The 19989-nt window shown below is 41.0% G+C and overlaps 1 protein-coding gene across 1 annotated transcript in view; it reads left to right on the forward strand.

Moving 5' to 3' along the window:
• The first annotated feature begins 1252 nt into the window (after nt 1-1252).
• LOC122669817 (elongation factor G-1, mitochondrial-like) overlaps nt 1253-19989 on the forward strand; it is a 28555-nt gene continuing 9818 nt past the window's right edge. The window contains exons 1-4 of the mRNA XM_043866679.1: nt 1253-1773; nt 2948-3169; nt 15185-15306; nt 15419-15569. Of these exons, the coding sequence (XP_043722614.1) occupies nt 1363-1773; nt 2948-3169; nt 15185-15306; nt 15419-15569 (906 nt within the window). The 5' untranslated portion in view covers nt 1253-1362. The remainder of the gene's footprint in view (nt 1774-2947; nt 3170-15184; nt 15307-15418; nt 15570-19989) is intronic.

Raw genomic sequence — 19989 nt, forward strand, 5'->3', positions numbered from 1 at the left:
AATCGTGACCTAATGACCACCAGAGGAGATGTGTTCCCATAGCCCCGGCTTCCGGTAGCCGCTGCCGCCATCACCGACGCATTGTTCATCTCTTCCTCCTACTCTTTCCGTTCTCATCCCAAATGCATTTCTAACCACTCCGCTACTTTCACAGTAAAAACTGCAACAAACCCACTCGAGTTCAGACATACCACAACAACACACAAAAACAACGCAGACCCAAAACGTTGAAAGCGGTCTCCTTTGAGGGAGAAACGTAGGGTTTCTGCATTTCCAGTCCAAAGCAGTGAAACAGGTGAAAACCCAAATAAAAAGCAGAGAGGAAAATTTAAAAAAGAAAAAAAAGGAATGACTTAATGTAGTGAACTGAAGGTTTTATAGATTTTTTAGCAAAAAATGAAACCCTAGAAAACCATTAGTGTTTTTTGCTCAAACATTAATATAAGGTTCTGGATAAGTTTAGGAGAAGATTTGCAAAGCTTAGTGGAGGGTTTTTGGAATGGTGTGGGTAGTGGACTTTGTATCTACCCAAGTGAACATGAAGTTGTGAGCGCAAGGCTCGTGGAGGACATCTATGCAGAGTGTGTGCCGATGTTGATTTCACAGAATTACGTGTAACCATTCAGCAATGTTCTTAACTGGAATTCGTTCTCTATCGAGGTTTCAGTGAGTGAAATCCCTAATCTTAAGAAGATATTACTGGGTATTCATGAGGATCGATATTTGAGGATGCAGGAGAGGGTGAAGAAAGTACAGAGGCATTTTATGGTGAAGGGTTTGAAAAAACCTGGAACTCATCTTCCCCAAATCGATAAGTTTTCAAGAAGGGAATTTTTTTTTTCAAACCCTACACAGTTTGGGGAAGATGAGGGTATTTTGGTCAATTAAAACACAATTTTAACGTTTTAACGTGTACAGTTAACGAATTGGGTGTTTTTGTTAATTAGTTTGAAAAGAAGCGAAGGTACATGAAAATTTTAAAATCTTACGGATAAAAGTGTATTTAAGGCAAACCTCAGGGAGGTACATGAAATTTTTCAAAAAAAAAAAAAAAAAAAACTTTTGCCGGTCGATATCTACGCAGTTACACGGATTTGGAACCGTAATGGGTTTTTATTACAGAATTACAGTCTTGAGGGCAGTATTGACTTTTGACATTCACGACTTTTGGCTCTGGGAAAGATCCCTGATTGTTGAGGCTCGACCCGAGCTCATCACTGAAGACTCTAAACCCTGGAGAAAATCTCGTCTTCCTCTCTATCTCACACTCCTGCAGACTGGAGTGGAGTCCAAAAGAGGAAGGTTTAGCATTTTGCTTACGGCTTTAGAAGATTAACGGATTAACTCCAAACCCAGACAATTATGGCCAGATCGGTAAGATCTTCAACTCGTCTTCTTTATGCTCTATGCTCAGAGAACACTCTTTCCTCTTCTATCTCATTTTCGTCATCGCCTTTTGCGGTTTTCGTATTCGAAAATGGCCAAAGACGGACATTCTCTGCGGGGAATTTGGCTAGAGCCAAGGAAGAAAAGGAAGCTTGGTGGAAGGAAGCCATGGAGAAGCTTCGGAACATTGGTATTTCTGCACATATTGATTCGGGTAAGACGACACTTACTGAACGGGTTCTGTTTTACACTGGAAGAATTCACGAGATTCATGAGGTCAGAGGAAGAGATGGTGTTGGTGCGAAGATGGATTCCATGGATTTAGAGAGAGAGAAGGGTATAACGATCCAATCTGCTGCCACTTACTGTACCTGGAAAGATTATCAGGTGCGTCTTGTCCTCTTTCTATGCCTCTTTTGATATACGTCTTCCTTTCGTCATAGGTAATTTGGTTTTAACCTTTCTTAGTTTTTTTCTGGTACTAATTTGATTCAGCTCAAAAACAAATCGATTTATGTTGAGTTTGATTACATTTACGTTTCAAAATTCTCTCCTGCAGGCTCCGAAATTGTTAAAGGTTTTCTTTATTTACATATTCGAATTTTAAGTCCCCGGAAATTGGATTTGCATGGGTCCTGTCTGGATGATGATCTAATATATTGTTAGGTCAAATTAGTTAAACAGTGAATTATTTTAGCTTTCCAGTATCCACAAGGATTCTGTGGATGCCAATTTATCTATGATGATCCCTGTAACCTTATCAATTAGCTCTATTTCTACTTTAGTTGTCTTTGGTTGTTTTTTTTTTTAAAAAGAAAATAATGTTGAGTTTTCTTTGTGAATATATGCCTACAAATTGGATCATATTGTAAGTATACAATTTGTTTATGATGTAGCACTAGATGGGATGTATTGACAAGTAATATATCATTTTGATAGCCCCCGGATGGTGTATGATTCATTAGGTAAATCAGGATTTTACTCAGATTTATCGGTTTTCTGACAGTTTGATATTATCCTTCCTTCCCATGTTTCTTGATTTAGTATGTTGGTATTGGGATTATTATTAAAGTTGGCATTTTGTTGAAGACTTTCAGTTTTGCTTTATTAATTTAGTATTTTGGTATTGGGATTAAGAACTCTGGAGTCGGCAATTTAATGAAGACTTTTGGTTTTGCTTTATTTATTCTTCACTCTGAAAACATGTGTTGAGTTTTACGTTCTTTCTCTCTCTCTTCCCCCCCTCCGCCCCCCCCCAAAAAAAAAAAAAAAAAAAAAAAAAAAAAAAAAAGAAAAGAAAAGAAAAGAAAAGAAAAGAAAAGAAAAGAAGTAGCCCTTATGATGGAGAATATGATACAGTATTGACATTGTTCTTCTTTGCTTCTCATTCCTTCGTTGTCATAATCTTGGATAGTGTCATTAACACATTCAAGCTCTTAAGCGTCTATGAGATACACGTAACATATTAGTCTGTTATCTTTACTATGGACATGTTAATTCATTTTGGTTTATGGGGTCTCCCCATTGTATTTATAATAACCTCTCTATTTTTTTGTTCCAGGTTAATATAATTGACACTCCAGGCCATGTCGATTTCACCATTGAAGTAGAAAGGGCTTTACGTGTTCTTGATGGTGCCATACTTGTCCTTTGTAGTGTTGGTGGTGTACAAAGTCAGTCTATTACTGTTGATCGGCAAATGAGAAGATATGAAGTTCCTAGGGTTGCATTTATTAACAAACTTGATCGTATGGGAGCAGACCCATGGAAGGTCCTCAACCAGGTGAATATTCCACCTACTGTACTTATTGTTGTGCTAATTGATGCTTTACACTGTTTAAGAGTGATTGGGGCATATGTTCTGTGGATCTTATATTCATGTTTCTTCTTCCCCAGTCATGTTTTTTTTTTTCCGGTGCTGGTTTACTTCTAATGGTATATAATGCTGTAGCTTTCTACTTTTTGAAATTTACCACAGTTCTATGAAGTTTATTTAATATTTATTGGTAATAGCTCTGATTTTGGAGAATAAGAGTTTCTGATCAGATGGTGTTTATAAGCCTTTTCAAACTTCAATGATTGCATATGGGTATTCATCTCTAATTGCTCAAAGGTTTCTCTAGAGTTATATTTTGATGAATGAAGAAGCTAATTAATGGTTTATATGAATGAAATGAAAAGAATATCTAGAGTTGTGAAAACCTCTGGAAGAAACCTATTAGGATGGTTTCCTGATTCATCATTTTAACTGTGATGCACATTCTATAAACTCAATGCAATTTGCTTAAGCATCATCCTTGTCTGTGGCCCTTCATGTAAGTTGTTGATTGAAGGCCAGGTTGGATCATGCAGGCTTGTGCAACACTGCTAATATAAGTCAGTGCTTGCTCACTGCAGTTGGCTAAGTTGGCTAAGTCCTTCAACTTGGTGTGGCTGCAAAACGACTGTTTAGGGCTGTTTGGAAACTTAAATTATCAGAATAAAGCCTACCTTCAGAACCATCTGGAGGATTCATGCTTCCTAACTGCTGCTCTTACTTGCTCCACATCTTTGGCCTTTTTTTTTTGTTAAATTTTCTTTCCCAGCATTAAATTCCTGTTCTCCAAATTCCCTAACACTGAAGCAAATCATCCGTACTGCACCGGACTTGATCAATACGTGGAACCTTGATGGAAGTGAGAAATTGTCCTGGTTGCTTATTCTTAGATTGGTTTTAGTTTATTCTGAATAGCCACAGAGTACTCTAGAGCTTTTGTCCTAGAGACTTTGCTTGTGTAGAAAATCAATTGACACCTCCCTATAACTTTTGTAGTTAATGATTGGCTATCTCATCTGGTTTCAATCCCCACATTTCCTAATGTGCATTATAGTTGAAGAAGCAGAAGCTTAACCCCCCCCCCCCCCAATTTAAAAAAAAAAAAGAGAAACATGTAGTGCAGGGGAATGATAATGCACTGCTTTTGTGATGTGGAAATCCCGGTCACAAAATCCTATTGGGTTCGCTTATGGGCCCACACAATCACCAGATAGTTCAATTCGAATGGAGTGGCAGAATTGTAAATATATAAAGTTAAAGGGGAGTGGCAAGGCTGTAATTAATTAAGTAGGAAAGGGTCACTTGATAGAACAAAGACCAAAGGACACAATGGGGTTTATAATTATTAGCTAGGGATAAACTTGGAAGTATGAAGAGTGATCTGATTCTGATTGAAGGAGCTAAACGAGCTAGGGGCAGGCTGAAAATGACCATAGGAGAGGTTGTGAGGAATGACATGCGTAGTCTGGGTCTTGTACCAAGTATGACCTCGTATAGAGCCTTTTGGACGGCAAAGATCCATGTTGCCGACCCCATATAGCTGAGATTTCCTTGACTTCCTGGGCTAGGCCTATTTCTTCTTACTTTCCTTTGCTTTCATTTCTCTTTCATTTCTCTTTCATTTCTTGTTTCGCACTTCTCATCTCTTGTGTCTTCATCTCTTCTTTTCTCTTACTTTGATGTGCAAGGATCCATGTAACCAACCCCATTTAGATGGGATAAGGCATAGTTTGTTGTTGTTGTTGATAAACTTGGAAGTAAAAACTAAAGGACAGTATGCCATTAGAGATAATGGAAGGGGCAAAAAAGGGAAGTCACCCTTAGAAGAGAATAACATGGAACGGGGGAAGGGTAAGAATCATCTCCTACCTTGTAGTAGGAGACCAGCAACGGGAAGGGGGTTCGCTTTGAGGAGGAGATCTTCTTCAAGATGGAATTGATCGAGCTGGGAATTCTGGACCTGAATCGCAATGTTGTAACCTCTAAAACACAGGTACTAATAAACCCAGTAAATCATGGAGAAGAGGATTAGACTATTCTGCAACAGACCCTGGTGGTAGAAGGAGAAACAGTCGCTGGTTTTAGTTTGCAAATCCTAATCCAGCAAGATACCAGGGCTGAAAACCTGCAGGTTGGATTACTCAAAGGGTTCGATTAAAACCCCAAGATTTGAGGCTGAATAGGCAATAACTAAGAGAGATCAAATCTGCTATAATGGGGCTGTTGAGTTGGCAAAACGGAGCAGAGCTTGCTGGTTCATCAGTTCAGTACCCGCAACAATTATAAACTGAGGAAAATATGGGAGATGGGAGAGAAACAGAGAAGAAGAAGAAGAGATTAGAGAGAGGGATCACACTGAAGGAGGGGGGGGGGAGTTTGCACACTTAAGGCCACCGAGGCACTCAAACAAAATCAAATCAATCCATTCTTTCAGTCTGTCCAATGCGTTGGTTACAAGCATATAAATAACAAAAAGAAAAGACTCCAATAGGGAAACAACTATACTAGGATTCCTAACGAAAAACAACTCCTAAACTTGCTAAACTCATCCTATATATCCTATCCAAAATAAAAGAATACATAATAATTTTTTCTAATAAAATAAAACTTCCTAAATAACCTACTGAACAACCAGCCATAGTTGTGTTGGTCCTTTTGCGGCTCAGGCGCTACCACTATGCTAAAACCAATATGTTGTAGTGAGGGTGCAACCTTATTGCCTTAGGCAGGTTAGGCGATTAGAACCTGAGTCGTGGGGAGGCGCTACTTTTAGGGCCAACAAGTTGGACCCAGTTCATCTCGATTGGTCCTCCAAACGAATTCATATAGTGTCATGGAAGTGTTCCTACATCAATTCTCCTGGTGTTGAGAAAATCTCGACCACTAGTTTGGTAGAACGATAGAAAGAAAAGCACACCAACGGGGGCTATCTGCTTCTTGTATGCAACCCGAACAAAATCCAAGATATGAAGCTTTAGGGTTGCATAATTTGCATCCATGTCTTGAAATATGTGGGGAATAACAAACTCAATGTGTAGAATGTTCAGTGTAGTAGAGTCTGTTGTTGCTTCAACCACAATAACTGTCTCATCTCCCTTGACCATTGCTTCTTGTCCCACATCCGAGCGGTCTTCCTCTTATGTTGACCCATTCAGTTCGTCGGTTCGTCCTGTGGACGCATTGTCAATATCACCTTCTTTGATTCCGAGGATATTTCATAGACCAATCCTTGAAGAATGGATGTCTGGCACATATGCAAAGGCTGTAGGGTGCACAAATTTCTGTTGCAATCAACGACACTTCTTTGTTCTTCCAACCACTCTCGACCCAATTTAATATTGCGCTGAGGAGAATCAAACACTTCATAGTAAGCACCATCACAGTACTGAGAAATGGAGAATTCGACGAAGACATCATCCTTAGATTCAATGATGATCTCACCGGTCTTTGATAACATATCCACCATAGCTTGCGAAACGAATTGTTGCTTTGCCCTTCATTAATAAACAAAATAGCAAGCTTCTGTTGGGCAAGCAAACTCTAAACTTGAACACAAAGGAATCCATGGCTAGGTTTGTTCTAATACCAATCGATGCGGAAACCTGGGTCACAAATCCTATTGGATTTGCTTATGGGCCCACTCAATCACCAAATAGTTCAATATGAATGGACTACAGAGTGGCAGAATTGTAAATATCTCAAGTTAAAGGGGAGTGACAAGACTGTAATTAATTAAAAAGGAAAGGGTAACTTGAAAGAACAAAGACCAAAGGACACAAGGGGTTTTATAATTATTAACTAGGGATAAACTTGGAAGTAAAAACTAAGGGACATGACAGCATTAGAGATAAAAGAAGGCGCAAAAAGGGAAGTCACCCTTAGAAGAGAATAATGTGGAAGGGGGGAAGGGTAAGAATCATCTCCTACCTTGTGGTAGGAGCCAGCAACGGGAAGGGGTTTCGCTTTGAGGAGGAGATCTTCTTCAAGATGGAATTGATCGAGCTGGGAATTCTGGACCTGAATCGCAATGTTGGAACCTCTAAAACACAGGTACGAATAAACCCAGTAAATCATGGAGAAGAGGATTAGACTATTCTGCAACAGGCCCTGGTGGTAGAAGGAGAAACAGTCGCTGGTTTTAGTTTGCAATTCCTAATCCTGCAAGATACCGGGCTGAAAACCTGCAGGTTGGATTACTCAAAGGATTCGATTAAAACCCCAAGACTTGAGGCTGAATAGGCAATAACTGAGAGAGATCAAAGCTGCTATAGATGGGGCTGTTGAGTTGGCATTTGTAAAACGGAGCAGAGCTTGCTGGTTCATCAGTTCGGTACCTGCGACAGTTATAAACTGAGGAAAATATGGGAGATGGGAGAGAAACAAAGAATAAGAAGAAGAGATGAGAGAGAGGGATCGCATGGAAAGAAGGGGGGGGAGTTCGCACATGCAAGGACACCGAGGCACTCAAACAAAATCAAATCAACCCATTTTTTGAATCGGTCCAATGACAAGCATATAAATAGAAGGAAAAGACTCCAATAAGGAAACAACTATACCAATATTCCTAACCAAAAATAACTCCTAAACTTGCTAAACTCTTCCTACGTATCCTACCCAAAATAAAAGATTACAATATTACATAATACTTCTCCTAGTAAAATAAAACCTCCTAAATAACCTACTGAACAACCAACCATAGTTGTACCCGGTTCATCTTGATATGGACCTCCAAACGGGCCATGGAAGTGCTCCTGAATCATTTTGCCTACCAACGCTCTAGTTACAGCCATAGATAGGCTATGATTAATCTCAAATCCTTTCCCATCCTCATGGAATTGGAATGAATCCGACAAAAAAAAAAAATGGCGTACCCAGTTTACGAGTCTCTTTGTGAAATATATATATATATTTTTTTGGGGTGGGGGGGGGGAGCTTTTCCTTCTAACACCTGTACATCCCTGTACAGGGGCGTGTGCTTCCCTGTTATGTTTCCGGAGATCAATATAATATATTCAAGGATGGCTTTATGCTACTGGTATCATGGGAGGAGGTGCTGGTTTGGGAGGTTATTAGGACTAGTTCATTAAAAATGTATTTGCCACAGTTATCAGGATTTCTTAAAACAAGAAACCGTTGCTTCCGTATTTTGTACATCTCATTAGTCTGAGTTTGTACATCTGCAGCTGAATGAGACTAAGGAGGCGGCTTTCAAATGTAAGCCCAGAAAAGCTTTTTTTGTGGATATGTTTTTCTTTGGTATCTCATAGTGATAAAGATACTTCATTCCCTGCAAAAATAATGTGGCATTCTGTTGTTCCTTAAAAGATTTGCGTCTTCATGTGTATGGTAGCATTGGGGGAGAAACATGCTTTTTTTATTTTTTTATGAATAAAAAATTCATTACCAAAAGGGAGAAAGGAGATACAAGCATGGTTCAAGATCTCCGTTTCTCCAAGTTTCCGAGATGAAACCCATATGTAATACTGTATCAATCAGATTTCGACAATATTTCAGAAATATCGATAATTTAGACCAGTTTCGACAAAAAAAAAAAATACCAAGTTTCGACCAATGTTACCCAATTTCAACCAGCCCAGTTTCGGTAGTCTCGACCAGGTTTGACCAGCCCCTGACATGTCGAGTTTTGCCCAAAAAATAGCACCTGGGAAATCTTTGTTTCTTGGCTGGTTGAAACCAGCCTTGAAAACCAAGATTTAGAACATTGGATACAAGGGGCCCCAGGAAGGGGAAGAAAAGAGAAAAGGAAGAAAAAATTACGTACAAACTAATCCCATTCCTCAAGGAGAGGAGGAAGAGGGCTGCAGAAGGGAGAGGGACAGACCCCAAGACACAACAATATGTCTGTTCCTTGGGGAATCTACACAACTAGAGGAAACCATAGCAAGCTGGCTCTTGATATCAAAGGAGATGGAGTCCCAAATTTGCTGAAAGAATCTGGAGTTGGCGGACCATTTTCTGAGATTGCGCTCTATCCATATGTGGTTTATAGCGGCACCAAATACTAGCTTGCCTACAACATCATGGGGAGATTTACCAGCAAAGGACATCCACCCAGATCCATTCCCTCACAAGTGGAAGAATCCTTTGGTTTCTAGGCCAACATTTTGCCAAGAGCCCTTTCCAAATGGAAGAGGAAAAGGGCAAGCAAAGAATAAATGATCCACATCTTCCTAAGCATTCCAACAGAGGCAACAAGAAGGAGAGACTGGAATCTGACAGTGAATGAGAAAGGACTATATTGGGAGGCAGTTTGAGAGGGCTTGCCAAATGGTGAAGCTGTGGCAAGTGATAGGGCCTTTGAACCATACTAACTTGTGCCAAGGAGATATGGACCCACAAGATCTGATGAAGACCAAACAACATTATCTCCCCTACTATGAGGCCCTCTAGGAATGGAAGATGAGGCATTCTAGACGGTATCTAACAGGGGAGAAGAGGACGGCGGGGGCTCCCAATCATTATGGCTAATGATCTGCAACCATGGAATGCTTGGCAAGTCTTGCACTGTAAATGGTTTGAACACCTCCTGTATGAAGAACCCCCATAGGGTGCCAATGATTTAGCCAGAGGGAGGTGGAGGCCCCATCATCAATATGGCAAGTAACAACCCCAAGAGCGAAGGCCTAAGCTTTGGAATTTTGCGCTAGACTCAGGAAACATCAGAATTGGAAGGAGCTGTCAACTAGAATCATTGCGAAGAGGACCAGAGAAGATCCAGTCAACCTAGATGCCTTTTCTTCTTAGCTACAATCTTCCATATGAGTTTGAGAATTCCAGCTGAATTTACCTCTTGATGGTAGACTGAGGTAACCCAAAGATACCGGACCAGTATATAACATGACTGAAGGACTGATCTGATCAACTCCAGGTGACCTGCATAGGAGAGAAGCTTGCATTTCCAGAGTTGGAAGTTTCTTATGCATAAGGTCCAACATAGGAGTGCAGTGATGGGTTGTCAACCTGGCCGGAATCAATTGCAAGCCTAGATACTTGATCGGAAGATGACCAATGGAGAGATTTGGACGGATTTATATGAAGGCCCGACAACCCCTCAAAATCTTGCAGACAAGACATAATGCTCAAGATAAAAAAATGTTTGCTTTTGAGAAGATCATGAAATCATCCACGAAGCCCTTGTGAGTGAGCTTAAGAGCCTTGCACTTTGGGGTGGGAGAGATAAGCAACTGATATGTACAACATTGAATGCTTCTATGGAGAGCTTCAAGGGCAAGGGTGAAGATGAGCAGAGAGAGGGGGCAGCTTTGACGATACCCACGGTGGAGGCAAAGTAACCAGCTAGACTGCCATTGATCAACACTGAGAAGCAGGGAGAAGAGATACAATGATGGATCCAATTAACAAACACTGGGGGAAAGGCATCTTGTCAAAACCTTAGAAATATAGTCCTACCGTAAAGAGTTAAAGGCTTTTTTGGGTTTCAATCTTCGTGAGAGTAGCTGGGGAGTGTGATTTCCTATCAAACCCTCTGACTATCTCGTTGCAAAGGAGGATATTGTTCGAAATGCTCCTATTGGCGATGAAAGCTGATTGGTTGTTACTGACAAGAGAGTCAAGTACTAACTTTAACCTATTGGCAAGATCTTTGGCAATGAACTTGTATAGGAGGTTGCAAAAAGAAATGGGCCTGAAGTCTGACATTATAGATGCACCTTCCTTTTTGGGGATGAGGCAAAGGATAGTGTGATTGATTCCCTTGATCTGACTGGGATTGAAGAAGAAACTCTTAAGGGGTTTGATAAGGTCATCTTTTATAATGTCCCAGGAAGAGAAGAAGAATCCCATGCTAAAACCATCGGGGCCGGTGTCTCTGTTAGCCTTGTGGGAGAGAACCATTGCTAAGATTTCTTCTTCTAAGGGGATGGCCTGGAGAGTGCTCATGAGATGACTAGGAATGAACTTATTGAGCAGATTCTCAAGGATGGGCCTAGTGGATGCTAGAGACGATGGCCTGGGAATCTCCTTGAAGTAGCCAACTGCCTCTGGTTTAATATCTTCAACAAAGAGGAGAGGGGATCCATCACTAGTCAGCAACATGGGAATGGAGTTGATATTTAATCTGGATTTCATGAATTTATGAAAGTAAGCAGTATTAGAATCACCAAGCTCCAACCATTTTATCCTCGAATGTTTCCTTAAGAAACTCTCCTTTTGGGCAAGCAAGGAGAGAAGCTCCAAGGAGACCACTCTTTCTTCATCTTCTAGAGAGGAATTATGGATGTCAGATTGGAGCCTCAACTGAATATCACAAAGCTTGCTCCTACAATCTGAAACCATCAAAGAGATGTTCCCAAAGTTGGTGGACTTCCAAACTTTGAGGGCTTTTTAACATTCCGAAGCTTCCTGACAAAGGCAATAGGGGTAGAAAGGCTTGAACTGGTTGATACCAGGCCTCTTTAACAATGGAGAGAAAATTTGGGTGAGAGGACCACATGTCAAAGAATTTGAAGGGTTTGGGACCAAAGGAAATGTAGGGCTGGACAAGAAAAAGGATGGGGCTATGGTTAGAAATACCAGGGGGTCAAAGGAAGCATGGGAGGAGGGGAAGATGGAGAGCCAGGCTTCATTGACCAGGATCCTGTCAAGCTTATATGCAACCGATACTTAGAGTCGCCGCTTCTTCTATTGTGCCAAGCGAATTTAAGGCCGGACCACCTCAAGTCATTCACAGCTGTCTTCAATGCACTCATTGAAAGCATCAGCAGAAGACTCATCTAATCGATCACCACCTTGCTTCTCATGACTATAACAAATAACATTGAAATCACCACCCAATCCCCATGGAAGGGACCCAACCTGCAAGGAAATATGATGAAGGTCTCCCCAAAAGGATACTTTCTCAGAGGAGTAGTTAAAAGGCATAGATAGCGGTGAAGAAGAAGCTGGAGTTCCCAATACAAATCGGAAATTTTGAGGTGAAGGAACTGAGAGGAAGAGGAGAGCAACAAAATGTGATTTTTGGAGGAGTTCGGTGGGAGTAATTTGTAAGAAGGGACCAAGAGGGGGCAATTAAGGAGGCAATATGGGGAGCATTAACCTCCTTAACTCTAGATTCAATAAGGCAACAGAATGACGAACGATGCAACTTGATAAGGAACAAATCTCGGCATATTTGGAGGGTTTGTTAAGCCTCTGGTATTCCCAAAAAATCCATGGTTCATTGGATGGTGGGGAAGGGTGCTGCACATGCTCCATGGAGGAGGAACTAGCAAGAGAAGGGTGGAACATTGAAGGGGTGCTGCAGTGTCGACGGTGATATGCCTAGAGAGGGGTGGGAGAAGAAGCTGGAGGGCGGATGATGGCGGGGAGCTGATGGGGAGCAGCACCAAGGTGGACCGGGGGAGGGGGCGGCTGGGGTTGAAGCCGTGGGGAAGGGGAATTTGGTTGATGGGACGAAATAGAGGACATGGGGTGTTCGAGCTGAGATGAAGGGTTGGATGGGAGGTGGGTTGGGGGTGGATTGTCTGGTGCACCGAACCCACGAACAAAAGAAGTGGTTTTGGGTGGGGAAGTGGAGGGGCCAGGGCACTAGGGTCCAGCCCAGATGGGGAGTTGAATATTAGAAGCCAGATGGGCTATAAGGTGGGGAGAAGGGTGGGCCTTAGAAGGCCGGATGGCTGGAGAACGTAAGGCCTGGTGGTGGGTTGTATTAGTTGGAGGCTTGGGCCCATATTATGGTATGGGCTTATCGATTGACGAAGGGCAGAGCGCGAAGGGTCAAGGCCCTACCCTGGGGTTGTAAGGAGGTAAGGGGAGAAGGGGGTAGAGGGGAAGGAAGTTCTGCCATACCAGGAATAGCAACTAAAGAAGGCGCAGTCAAGGGATGCGATCGAGGGAGCAGCCTGCCCTGCCCTTCCATCTGCAACCTTGTAATGCAGATCGGTTATGTTTTTCAGCCCATATTCTGGGTTTAATTAAATCCATTGAGCCAGCCTTATTTGGGGGAGAATATAGCTATCGACCTGCTGATTTGTAGGGGAGTTAATTCCCAGATTTGGGGGGATAAAGATCAGATTGTGTGGGCCCCATGGCCATCTCGCATGGAGGAAATAAATCGTGGAATACTATGGGCCCAATGGCCATCTCGCATGGAGGAAATAAATTGTGGAATACTGTGGGGCCCATGGACAGCTAGCGGAAGGAGGAATATATCAGCCTTCTAATTGAGATTTTATTAACTAAAATTTAGTTTCTATTTTTGGGTCTTATTAAATTAGTAGTTTCCTTTCCTAGGATTCTTTGGTTTCCTACTTAGATTAGGATGGGTTGCTTTTGTAATTGGGTTATTATAAATAAATATACGGCTGAACAGAAACGGGACAGAGATTGACGAGAAAAGAGCTATTGATGAAGTTGTGAGATGTGACGATGGTGAGATACTGTGGGTGAGAAGCCCTGGGTGAGAGGATGATGGGCTGAGATAGCTGAGCCTATCCACCCTTCTATGTCCCTTTCTTCTTCTTTTCCTACCCTTTGATGTTCTTCATATGTAAACAAAAAATAGCAATAAAAGAGTTTTAGTTATTTAATTTTGTTCTTTTGTATTGATCCTGCTGCAATCAATCTCCCGCTGGTTTCCCTGGTTTGAGGTCGAGTCTTGCATTACCCTGGGCAGGTTACTTGGTGCATAGAGGGATAGTAATTTGGAACATGAGTTTTTTATGCATGGAGTTGGAGGTGTCATTGGATCGTATTCCCATGCACTATGCATTTGCAAGGGTGGTTTTGTCCATTTCTGGCACTGTTTGGGGATTCTTGGTTATATCCTAGGAAGCTAATTGACATATTTAATGGTGGAATTCTTCCTCTTTCTGGAAGAGAGAGTGATGCAGGAGCACTTCCATAGACCGGCCCGAACCCGTTTTGGAATCCAGTTGGAGATGAACTGGGTCCAATTGGGTTTTTGGGTTCAGTAGGGTACTTTAGAGTTTAGATTAGTTATTTAATTAGAGTTAATATTTGGATTTTTCTGTAATTTCCTATTTTAGTTTTAATAGGCTAATTAGTGGCAGAGTTTGATTTAGGATTTTATTTCAGCTTTAAAGTCCATGTTAGAGTCAAGTTGTGTTTTGGCTTTAGAATCGATTAGGAGTCTTTATTATTTTCTTTAAATACTTGGTTGTAACTGAAATATTTAGATTGAATAGAATTGAAAAGCTGAGTTGTGAAAGCCTGTGACTGTGTGTGCGACCTTCTTCCCCTTCCTCCCTTGTGCTTGTTTTACCATTATTATCCCTCTCTTCTATTAATTTTGTTTTGTCCCATACCTTATATTGCTTCCAAGTTTGTCCCTATTCAATAAATAGTAATCCCCTTTGTGTCCCTTCTTCTTTACATACCTAAGTAACAACCCCTTGAAAATTCTGATATATTATGAGATTGCCACTGGTTATTAGAGTTGAGCTATTTGTTGATTGGGTGGGGCCATAAGCGATCCGAGTTGGGTTTCGGAACCCTAGATCCGCATCAGAGAGAAATCACTTCAGTCAATATTTCATGATATCTCTGAACATAGAGGAATAGAGGCTATTGGAGGACAGAACCCTATCAGTTGATAATCTTCTCAGTCCTAAAGTGCATATGTTATTGGTCTTATGTTATTAATGACTTTGCAGGGTTTTCATTCACTAAATCTCTGACAAATTTGTATGCAGTCATTACTTGAGACTAGTCCTCTTCTGTTGTGAGGTTGTGCTATAAAGAGGTTATCGATAAAGCACATCATTCTTCTTGAGACGCCTTTACTAGATTTACATACTGTTAAGATATGCGATCATGACACATATCTTAACACATACATTTGATGTTCTTTTGAAATAAGATGTGTGTTCACGAGATTGAGCTGGATTGGAAATTTGTTCACATTTGTATTAAGTGATTGTGTATTCGTATAGAATTTTGAGATATCAATGTTATGCTTAAAGTGGGGACTTTATTTTGCAGGCAAGGTCTAAACTCCGACATCATAGTGCAGCAGTGCAAGTTCCTATTGGATTGGAAGAGGAATTTCAGGGTCTTGTGGACCTTGTCCAGTTAAAAGCTTATTACTTTCATGGTTCCAGTGGGTATGTCATTATGCTCTTGGTTGTACTTAATTCGGATGTTAGTTCTACATCTTCAACATGTTCTATTACCTTCTTGTTTCTTACCTTTTTTTTTCTCCTCCTTTCTTAACAGTGAAAATATTGTCATCTCAGACATTCCTACCAATATGGAGGCTTTAGTTGCAGAAAAGCGGCGTGAACTAATAGAAGTGGTGTCTGAGGTTGATGATCAACTTGCTGAAGCTTTTCTTAATGATGAACCTGTATCGTCCAGTGATCTTGAGGTGTGTTGCAAAAGCATCCCTGTGTGAAGTTCAATGTTTTTTTGTTACTCTTTTGGGCTGGGTGTATGGAATCTTACTGCTGTTGTCCTGTCTCTTCTTATTACCAGTAACAAACATTCAATGCCCTGCCTTTGCGAGTTAACCTTGTTGTAATGAGGCTTGGGATTCACAAACTATTAATGCAAAAAATGAATTTGTCTTCCCCTTCCATAGTTGTGTGGACCTTGGCTTCCAGCTTCAGCTCTGTTTAAGATGCATTAGTTGGCTGACTGCACAGCTGAAGACCTCACAAGCAAGGGATGTCAGACTTTATGTGCACTGTTGTCTGCATACCATCTCTTCCACTGTAGTTTGGCTGTTTTTTTTGTTTTCATTTCTTTGGACTCCCTTTTGGTTTAAGATTTCTGTTTCCGTGTTTGTATTTGTCTTAAAGGAATTCCTTAATCAATGTCAGACATTGCTAGTATTATTTTTCTTTTTCCCTTATCAGCTTAATGAAGCTTTATGATGCATCCAATCACACAGTAATGCCTGTCTTATGTAGAGATGGGCACAAAGTGTTGGACATGGAGAGACTCCAAAATCTTAAAGTGAGGATACAGCTATGAGAATTTAATTGCTCTTTTCTTTTGACTAGTTCTAGTTGACATGTATTTAAGTATCTCCAAAATAGATCATGCCAAGTTACTGTCATGTGGACAAAGGGTGCTGCAATCTCTCTCATTTCTTCTTAGAATGTTTCAAACTGGCTCCAGAAGTAGACACCTTTAAACTTTTGATTACTTAGAGATGTCTCTGTTGTCTCAGTAAGATAGTGTTGTATTTTGGGTACAAGGGTATAATGGTCCTGTAGGGTTTATCTTGTGTTGCCCTAAGGGTATTATTGTAACTTGTACTTCTATATCATTATTATCAATTAGAGTGGGCTTGTGTCTCATTGACATAAGTTCAATTCTCCAAATATTCCATCATGGTTTCAGAGCTTGGAGAAGAATCATCTTTGGGATTCGTACTCCATGAAGTTTCCAACAAAAGCGTTGGATATGTTTGGTACGACCACAATGGTGACAGGTCTTCACCATGCCTAAAGGATCTGAGCCAGAAGTAGGTGCTTTCCCAGATATAGGGGCTTTGCTAGAACCACCCCCACGACCACGGCTAGCACCAGTCCTTTCCACTACTAGGACCATGGCTAGGTGGGAAAGAGGCCAAGGCTGAACTATCCACAACAGTAGAATCATAGTTATCAAGGCGTCGCCTAGGCGTCCAGGCTCCTTGGTGACCTAGGCTGGTGCCTTGCACGCCTTGGTCCGCCTTGTTGGTGTCGACTTGATTTTGGGCCCTCTTTAACGCCGTGGTCGCCTTGCTGCCTTGATAACTATGAGTAGAATCATGAGAAGTCTCACGAGATACTCGTAGAACTCGTGAAAAAAGTGTCAGAAAGTGTGGCTACCTTATCACCACCAAGTATCTGGGAGCGAACAGACCATAGTTGTTAAGGCGCCTAGGCGAATCAAGGTGATGGAAGGGGTTAAAAACTAAGGCGACAAGGCGTCGTTTAGGCGACCGAGGTGACATCAGAATTCAAGGTAAGAGCAAGGCGGCTGGACGACTAGGCAACATCTTGACAACTATGGAACAGAGTCAAACTCCTTCCCAAGACCATCTAGAAATCCCATAACTGCAAGCTGCTCTCGCTAATTCTGCATCTGTTGCACATCAAGATGATCATCTTTAGGTTTGGTCTTGGTCAAATGATCCTGCTGATCCCTACCAATCAACACCAATCTAATAATCAAGTTGCTGATTCCTTCTAACTTCTTCTCAGTAATATGGTTAGATGAAGAAGACACAACTTCACTGATAACATTCTTCGATACTCAGGCATTTCAACAAACACAAAACGCATGTAAATTGCAACACTTATCAAAGGATTCAGAGAAGTAGTAAAAGAACCTGAGAAAATTAATCTCAGCTCTCAAAACCCTGAAAAAGTCGATCTCAGCTCCCAAAACCCTGAAAAGGGAAGTCCAATCTTCAAACCTCAAAGTGAGGTTGATCTCCAACTTCAAACACAACAAGAATCAATCTCCAATCACTTTGGTGAAGAAATCAATCACAAATATGCAACAAAAAATCGATTTCAAACCCTTCCTGCAGAAGTCGATCTAAAACCCTGACAAAGCCCTGACAGAAATCAATCTTCACTTCTGCCCCAAAAGTTGACTCAAAAACTTCAATAAAACTTGAATTCTATGGTCTTGAATGCATTCTTCACTCCATAGATCAATCTCTACCAACAAAGAAGACCTAGTTCTCAATCTCCAATGAGGAACTAGTCTCTAAACAGTCTGAAAGTACAGCATAGGGTGCTGCACCCCTTTCAAACAAAAAATGAAGAACATCTCAAAACTGTGAACTGAAATGAATCAATCAATGATGATTGAAACCTTGAAAAGGAGGAGACAAGATACTAGGAAGGTTGTAGCAGACCCTAGACATCTTGCTCTGATACCGTGTAAATAATAAAAGAAGAAGAAGAAGAAACCCTTGGGAGTGAACATAACCGAGACATTAAAGAGTCCCTACCCACAGATTGCAATCTTGAATGTCATATACGTTAGTCATACCCATAGCTCTTCTAACTTTTGGCCTTAGTCCAAGCTTATATCGTGACGCCAATTGTATGTCACTTTCTTCGACTCCTGTCCTTGCTAATAATGCATCAAACCTCTCTCTGTATTCAGCCAAGGATAAAGTGCCTTGTCATAGTGTATTCAGCTGATCAGGGAGGTGAGTCACAAAAGATTGGAAGATTCTTGCCCTTTAACTCATCTTTCATCTCATGCCAAGTAGTAGGGGGGGGGGGGGCGAGGAGTGCCTTGATTTTGCATCCTTCGTTCTTGTAGTCTCCATTATTCTCTTACTAGCCCAACTAATTTTGTCTTGACTAGTTTCATTTTCCGTGCTTCAATCATGTTGTACCAGTCAAAGTAGTCATCAATAGCATTTAACCAATCAAGGAATATTTGTGGATCAAGCTTTCCACCATACTCCTTCAAATCCAGTTTTACCTTCTGTGAATCATCATTGCGCCTAGGAGGAAAACTAGCAGCGTTGTTAAAATAGGACCTCACATGATCCTTAAATAATACCGGTGGTGCCTATGGTGTGGGTGCTCTCTGTGGCATTCTACCATGGAACTGTTGTGTAATCTGTGAAATGGCTGATGTCGTATAATGCTCGGCCATATGATCTTCTGGAGTATGTTGATGTTGTGATATAGTATCCACACATTGCTCCAAAGAAACCATATGATCAGATAAGCTTCTGATCATATCAGCAAGTTGCCTCATGGATACTTCCTCTTCTCCTGACTCAGAGGGATTAGAGGCTAAAGTAGGCATGGCTCTGAAACCAATTGATGGAGTTAATAACCCTACCGATAGGTGTTAGGCTGCAACTCAATGGACAAAATCACAATAGCTATCCAAAAACCAGAATTGGAGAAAATAAATAATTACAAGCCAATGGTCTGATCACCTTCAAATTCTGGTCGAAGGAGGGCCAAATGAGGTTAAATGAATCCCCAAAGTATGCTATAAATCTGATGGTTAGATTAGGCTCAACAGATTAAGTTTCAGAAATAGCAAGTTAAAACACCAGAAATTTAGGGACTAAAGTAATTTCCAATCCGGTAGTTAGATCTGAACTAAACTTGGACTGTATGTTCCTTATAGTGTGAGGAACAAACCCCCCAAGAATCAGCCCAATCCAAGGGTTGGATGTCTCCAGGTGAGTACTCCTAGATGCAGCAGGAAAGCACCCAAAACAAGGGTGCTGCCACACTTATGGGAACAGAAAATAACTCAGTCAAAAAAAAGAAACTCCCTCTGAGGAGTTCTTAGTATTGAGTTGATAAATCCTACAGAAAACAACATCAGGTTATTAGCTAATGAAGCCAATGATAGAAGTGTTCTGGTCTAATGGGACTCTAATCAAACAATCTCAGATTCAAAAATTTAAAACCGTAGGATGGTAGAGGTTAACTTGCAGTTGATGGATCTTAAAGTGGAATGGAAATCTCAGGTGCATCAATCAAGAACTGAAGAGTTCTTATAAATTGAAAGACATATATTGAAAGACTGTAACAGTATAAGACTGAAAACAGAAAACTTACTGCAGGAAAGGAAAGAAGAAGAAGCAAAGAGGACTAAGCATCTCACCTAGCCTCAACTGGAGTCCCACCCAGCCATTAAAGGGATCCCACCACAAGCACTGCATCTCACAGCTGTCTGAATCTCACAGAATAAAAGTAGCAAAAGCCAAATTTTACTCATAAAATCGTGGGGAGGGTCTAACGCTTACAATGCTTTATAGAATCAATAAAGGTTGAATCATATTGGCCTTAGGACAATAG

The sequence above is a fragment of the Telopea speciosissima genome, chromosome 1 (genome assembly GCF_018873765.1).
Source record: "Telopea speciosissima isolate NSW1024214 ecotype Mountain lineage chromosome 1, Tspe_v1, whole genome shotgun sequence".
NCBI lineage: Eukaryota > Viridiplantae > Streptophyta > Magnoliopsida > Proteales > Proteaceae > Telopea > Telopea speciosissima.